The 7015-nt window shown below is 43.0% G+C and overlaps 1 protein-coding gene across 2 annotated transcripts in view; it reads left to right on the top strand.

Annotated features, from left to right (window-relative positions):
* The window catches only part of SPOCK1 (SPARC (osteonectin), cwcv and kazal like domains proteoglycan 1), a 511698-nt gene extending 505023 nt beyond the window's left edge, over nucleotides 1–6675 (top strand). Inside the window, exon 8 of one of the 2 annotated variants that reach the window (XM_019660985.1) lies at nucleotides 6299–6675. In XM_019660985.1, the coding sequence (XP_019516530.1) occupies nucleotides 6299–6633 (335 nt within the window). In that variant the 3' untranslated portion in view covers nucleotides 6634–6675. The remainder of the gene's footprint in view (nucleotides 1–6298) is intronic. The other variant, XM_019660993.1, reaches the window with a different exon arrangement.
* Nucleotides 6676–7015: the final 340 nt, after the last annotated feature.

Raw genomic sequence — 7015 nt, 5'->3', positions numbered from 1 at the left:
TACAGTAGCCCAGCTCCAGGTCGAGCTGTTGTTCAGCATCTTAGCTGTAGAGGGCAGTGTCACTGGCCCTCATATGTGGGATCCGAACCGGCGCCCTCTGGCATCCCAAGCCAGCTGTTAACCAACACGCCACTCGGCCGACCCTGTTTTACAATGTATTTAAATATCTAGTTGGGGAGACCCTCCCCTGCCATTAATTTTTCAGAATTTTCCTGGATAATCTTATATATTTTAACAATTTGAGCTCTAGTGCTTTATTCAATTAAAAAAAATTCTTATTAGTATTATTTTTAGAATCAGGCAAAATTAATCTAGGAGAATTGATAGCTATATAATATTGAATCTGTTTATCCCAGAACGGAATCTGTTAACCAATGGAGTTACACGTTTTGTTCTCACAGATAATATACTTCCCTTATGTTTACTGTTGTTGCCATTGTACAAGAAATTGATGATTTTCCATTATATTTCCTCACTAGTGGTTGTTTCAATATTAATTTTGTTCCTGGACACCTTACTAAATCCCCATTTTGTTTAAATAGTTATTCTGGTTGGTTTCCTTGGATTTTTCAGCTGTGCAATCATGTCATCTGCAAATAGTGATGATTTTTTTATCTTCCTTTTCAATTTTTATACCTCATTTCTTTCTCTTTTCCAATCACATCAGCTAGTACCTGCAAGTCGATGTTACATAACAGCCATGTTTTTTGCTTCAGTAGAAATGCTTGTAGTGGGTCAGCATTAAGCCTAACTTTAGCTTTGGGCTGGAGTTCATACAAAATCCTGTGACTTTAGGCAGGGTTCAGGTTTAGCCCGAGTGAAGCCTCAATGTGAATGCTTCCCATGGACATGCAACGCCCTGACAGCGAGGTTACAGCCTTAACCAAGAGACAGAGCTGGCCACCTGGGGAGTTTCTGGATAGACTACCCTTTTAGCAACTGCTGAAGGAAGCCAGGGACCCCACCTAGGGCAAGACGTGGCAATGCAGGAGGAGTTGAACAAGGTCATTTGTTGTAGTTCTTTTTCTGTTTGCTTCTCATTTTGTGTATTTCTCCCCTTTTCTTAAGTTAGTTTCTTAATTTTTTTGTTAGGTTCCCACCACTTTAGTCCCTAACCCAATTCTGGGATTTTTATTTTACTTCCACATTTCATTATTATTTCCTGTTTATTACAGTATGTACTTGAGGCTACTCATTTTTTTCCCAAAGTATTTCTTTAGCTGTAGACCATAGGCATTGATATCTGGTATTTCTATTATGGTTAATTTGTAGATAATTCTACCGTTAAGACTCTTTGGCCCAAGCACACTCTAAGAGTGCACTTTTTGTTGGCTGGTTTTGATATTATTCACTTTAGTTTTGTTGCTAAGTTCAAGTTTTAGGCTTTTTTTTTTTTCCAAAAAAACCTCATCAGAATTGTATTCTTTGAATTAGTCCTTGAATATCTGAAAATATATGATGCTAAGTATAAACTTTCTGGAGTCAGTTTTTTTTCCTCTTTTATTGGTGGCATAACCATTTTGCCTGGAAGCCAAAGGGATTATTTACCTTTTAAGGGTACGAATTTTCTAGGACATGTCTTAGTTTTTCTCAGTCTGTAGCACTTTTTCTTGAGATACAGTCTTTTGAGCTCTAGCTCAAAAAAACTTTTTTGTTCCATTTGATTAGTCTCTTCTCAGGATCATCCGTTTTGTAGCTTCAGACATAAAGCCTTCATTTCTTTAATTGCTTAATTTTCTCCTTTCTATGTCATTTTTACCCTTGAGCCTCTGTATCTGTGCCTTAAACTCTAGTCTTACACAGCTCTTTTTCATTAAAACCCTTGACTAAGAGAAATCTTTGGTGATTAGTTTCATCTGCTCAGCAGCAAACATTTTTCTGTTATGAATTCTTCATTTTTCTGTTATGAATTCTTCATCTGGAGTTTCATCTTGTTTGTTCCTCTGGTTTTCTTGTAGCAATTTTTAGTAGGTCTCAGTCTGATTTATTTGTCCTTATCTTTCAATAAGCAGAGTTTTAAAAATTACTATAGGACAGTTTGAGGAAGGTTTTATAATTAGAAACTTGTTTCAAAGAAAACTGAGACAGTGTTTATAGGAATGACTGATTTTTCCTTCTCTCCTGCAACAGGCTTCTGAATGCCTAATTTCTATGTTTCAGTATAGTTACAAAGATGAGCATTTCCATCTGTAAAACAGGACTAATATGGGTACCTACTGAATATGGTGTTGTAAAGATTAAACGAAGATGTAAAGCTCTGGTACATTGTTAGAATACAATAAATGTTCATTATTTGTCATAGTAAATACTACCTTTCATCATCAAAGACGGGGCATGTTTTCCCTTCCCTTTGTTATTTTCAGTTGGTATCTTAAACCAAGAAATACAACCAGTTTCTCTCAAGGAGCACGCAGCAAGCCCAGGTGGCACTGGGAACGCCACAGGGTAGGAATTGTAAATGGGTACGTAGGTACTTCTGCTGCCTCGGTAGACACACGTGTGGGGCCTGCAGAAAGTTAAGTGCCCTGAGGTTTAGAGCATCTGTGTCCGTGGAGGACCCTGAGCAAATAGCAGAGCCTCCCAGAGCCACAGGACCTGCAAAAGCAAGTCATGGTAAGACCCAAGAACTAGCAAGGTCACCTTTCTTTTTGCTTGTCATGGACGTAAGTTCTCTTGGGAGATAAGAGAGTACCACACACTTTATATGCCCCCTTTAGCCACGTGGCCCCCCACCCTATCAGTCCTTCATTGAGAGCTGACAGTTTTGTGCTCATTCATAACAAAACTGGGGACTCAGAAGATGAGAGAGAGAAAGAAGCTTGCCCAGAGTATTCAGCTAGGAGGTGGCAGAGCCAAGAGGTAAGGTCTTACACTTCTGGACACACTCTCAATCTCTGGTGTAGCTTCACAGCTGTCCCTGGAGCTCTGTGTTTTGCTTTCCTGGGTGATGAGCCAGAAGTTTGGAAGTAGCCATTCTAATCCAATTTCTCTCCTACAGCAAGCGCGGGCGTAGATTAAGTATTTGTCACCTTCCTGCTGGTTAGTGGGTCTATGGATTCAGAANCAAAAAAATCTATAAACCCATCATTTTAACAACTGTTAAGCATGTTGTGGTATATACTTCTTTTTCCTTGTCATAGAAAAAGAAAAAAAAAGTGTGGGTGTGCACACACACACATTGCAGATTGGTTTATGGCCTCCTTTTATCATTTCACAATATGCTGACTATCTTTCTATGTTGTTGAGTAGCATTCTGCTTTGTAATAGCTACATAGCTGCCCAAATTATGCATATAACTTAATTGATGATTTAAGTTATATAGATGTTTAGTTTGGAGCACTGAACTTGTTCCTAACGTTCAGCTATTTTAAACAACATCGTAGCGAACCTCTTTGGTGATCTATAATAGCTTTGTAAATAGTAGTCAGACTGAGTTTTGTTCTCCATAGAAACGCCCAAACACATGTCCCCCTCCCCATCACTGAGCTGGCAGAGACCGCACTCAGAGCCTCTTCACAAACAAGAGAAAACTCACGGCGGTCCTCAGATCTGTACTCTGGTGTACTCTGGAGGCATCTCTCGATGCCTCTGACTCAAAGGCGGGGAGGGGCAGTCGGCACGTAATGGACAACTCAACAGCACAAGTCTTCAGGCACCTGGAGTTTTATAGTTGTTGGGATCCACAGTGTAACCAGGGCATTAGCCAAAAGAAGAACAATCTCCTGAATTTTGGGTTATTCTTTGTTGCTTGTAGCCATAGACACTAGTGGAGAATATTGATCTAGGGGACAGTTCTTTCACTATGTTAAGGGAAAAATAATGTTTGTGTCCTGGAATCTAAGTGTCCAAAGAGGGGTTCTTGGTGGTTGTGTCTGTGGGGAAGGGAGTACGATGATTTTTCCTTTTTTGTTCCTGCTGGGGCTTCCTTGGGAGTTTGCAGACAATTAATTCACAGCTGGTCTAGAGAAACTTCCCGGGATCCCCCAGGAGTAGCTGGCCCTGGGGCCCTCTGAGCAACCTTTCAGCAAAGAGCAGACTGATGTGCAGAGAGAGCTGCTCCCTGCAGCCTCCCATCCCCGGAGACCTTTCTGCAGACAGCTGGGGAGCCTGCGAAAGACCTGCCTTTGGCCAGGAGCGAACTGAGTCCCCGAAGAGGCTTTCAGGTTTGATGTCCTGAAGCAACTGTTGTGAGAGTGATATAAAGGAATGAGGCTGGGTTATCCCACAAGGCCAGAGGAGGGAGAGGCTTGTTTGTCAGTCCAGGAGATCTGAAGGGGAAACCAGGGAACCCTCCGAGTCCCACATGCGTGGGGCCAATCAGAAGGGCTGCTGTGTACCCCCTCCACCCCTTAAATATCAGATGCAGGCACCTCTTTTCTAGAACCTTCCAAATGGGTATGAGGTGGACTTGACCTTTAGATTAGTTCCAACCAGTTTGGCACTTCTTTTTGGTGGTCAGTCAGCAATAACTCCTCTTTCCCATGTATTAAAATATGAATACTCTATAAAACTGATGCACATTACATAAAATATTCTATACGAAAAGTGTGGAGCCATTTAGTGCTGGAGTAAATGGTCTTCCTTAGCCCCTGAGGACATCATCATCATAGAGGTTATTTAGTCGTGACCTTCAATCAAAGAAGAGGCTACCTTATGTCCCTAGAGCCTCTGTTCTTGAAAAAGGAGATGTTCTAAGATGTGCTATAAGATATCAAAATGAACCTATTTAAAAATGCAAAGATTTTAATGTGTGCCGAGGTAAACTTTGCAATAGCTAGAAAATTTCTCTCAACAAATACTTTTATTGACAACTTGCTATGTGCCTGTAGTGGCTGAGGCTCCTAAAGAGAATAAGAGTCTTTGCCTAGAGTCTAATAACAGGCACTTACAGTAACCCTACACACGGGGTTTTATAGCTCAGGGGGAGGTCCTGTCCTTGCTTTACTGGCTATCTGAAAAGTGAAGAGCCTTTGGTAAAGACAGAGGTTTAAAAAGGGTGGGCATACTGTGTATGCTGCGGCTTATGTTCTGCTGACTAAGCAGGGGTTCCTGGTGATGCAACAGAGAAACCCAATGGGAAACCCAAGAGTGGGCAACCGACCCCATCAGAACCCTTAACTGCAGTCTCTGTGTCCCCGCCCCTGGGCACTGTCCACCCCCAAACATGGCACCCTAGCCAAGTGGATGTCCTTGGGGCAGGAGGGTCATGTACAGTGCGAGGCAGAGACAGCTCTGAGAGGGGAGGGACTGACGGTGTACACTCAGGGTTGGGCCGCCTGGGCCTGAATTCCGGCTCCACCATTGTCCGACCCTGAGCAAGTTAACTTAAGCCTGGAGAGCACATAGCATCATTTCATAGGACTGTTACAAGGGCTCAGTGAGATAATTAAAGATAAAGTGCTTAGAAGAGTGCCTTAAGACAAAAGTGAACTTTTATCATAATTTTTTCCAGGAACATAAAAGCCAGCCCTAGAAATCCAGCTTGTGGAGTAACCTGAAATTGCATGGTGCTTTGGAGTCTGAAAGAAAGCCGAGTGTTAGATTTGGCGCATGCCTTCTCGGGCTTTGGCTACAGTCGACTTAATCTCCCAAGTGTTAAGCAAAGTGTTATTACTCGAGTGCCTACAGTTTCCATTGTGGAAACAAATAATTCTTTAAGAAAACTGCCCCCCGCTCCTCCAGGGAAATAAGAAAGAAATTATTGTCTGAGTCAGTTTGGATTCCGGATCATGTACCTCTTGAGGGGACTGCAGCAAAGAAGCTTGGGGACCCAAGGCGGGAACCTGGCTTGTTTTCCCATTAATGTTCAGGCTGCTTGGGTTTAACAGTCCGCTAGGATGTAATCAGTGCTGCTGGACTGTGCCACATAGTTTCGTTTTAATGCCATCCTTTTTACAGTCGTGTCTTTGTTTCGGTTTTTCCAATAATTTTTTTCCCCTTAAATACAAAAGCAGAGTTTGCAGTACTATCAGTTAGTCCCACAACTCACCGTGTTGGTACGCTTCCTTTCAGGCATGCCCTGTTTTAAGTATCTAGTAAATGAAAACCCGTATTTACATCACAGATAAATTAGCATTGGGGATTTGTTCCCATTAGAACGTACTTTCCTCAAATGCTGACTTCTGTTTTTGTGCATTTTAAATGGTTTCACTTAAAAAGCAGCAATGACATATTCTAGTCAAGTGCCGCTGAGACCATACCCCTGGAGGAGACGGTCGTGGGGGTGGGCCCTGGGCCTCTTCCTGGGGCAGGAAAGACCCGGCTCGGTGGCAGCTGACAAGTGCCTTGCCCTCGGCAGGGTTTGACACCAGCATCCTGCCCATCTGCAAGGACTCCCTGGGCTGGATGTTCAACAAGCTGGACATGAACTATGACCTCCTGCTTGACCACTCGGAGATCAACGCCATCTACCTGGATAAGTACGAGCCCTGTATCAAGCCTCTCTTCAACTCCTGCGACTCCTTCAAGGATGGCAAGCTCTCGAACAACGAGTGGTGCTACTGCTTCCAGAAGCCCGGAGGTAAGGGAGCGGGGAGGTGGGGTCCAGGGCGGCCATTGCAGGGCAGGACCACATGCCACATATTGGGAAGGCAGATGGAGATCAGCAGGCAGAAGGACACAGCTAGAAAATAAAGCATTCATCCCATTTAGTGGCAGGCCCAATGGCTCTTTTCTCCTATTTGAGTTCCACTTTTAGCACAGTATATTAGAAAACCCAAGAGCATAATCAAGGAGTGTGTTATTTCAGTATTCCTTCTGGGAAAACCTCTTAACCACATTGTGCCTCAGCCCTGTGATCTGTAAAATGGGGATAGAAACCTTTGCTACATAATCCCCCTTGTCACGTGGGTTCTCCGTGTTCCCCTTTAGGCCAAGCCACTTGTCAGCTTTTCTAGGGTAGCATGGATTTATCCTGAGTGTGTTAGACAAGGATATTTTGGTTATAAATAAACTCTAGCTAACTGAAGAAAGAAAGTGGCAAGATTTGGGGAAAGAATACAGAGCATCTCATGTA

The sequence above is a fragment of the Hipposideros armiger genome, unplaced genomic scaffold (assembly GCF_001890085.2).
Source record: "Hipposideros armiger isolate ML-2016 unplaced genomic scaffold, ASM189008v1 scaffold_11, whole genome shotgun sequence".
Classification (NCBI taxonomy): Eukaryota; Metazoa; Chordata; class Mammalia; order Chiroptera; family Hipposideridae; genus Hipposideros; species Hipposideros armiger.
The sequence above is the reverse complement of the archived record's forward strand: the minus strand, read 5'-3'. Positions and strand labels throughout refer to the sequence as shown.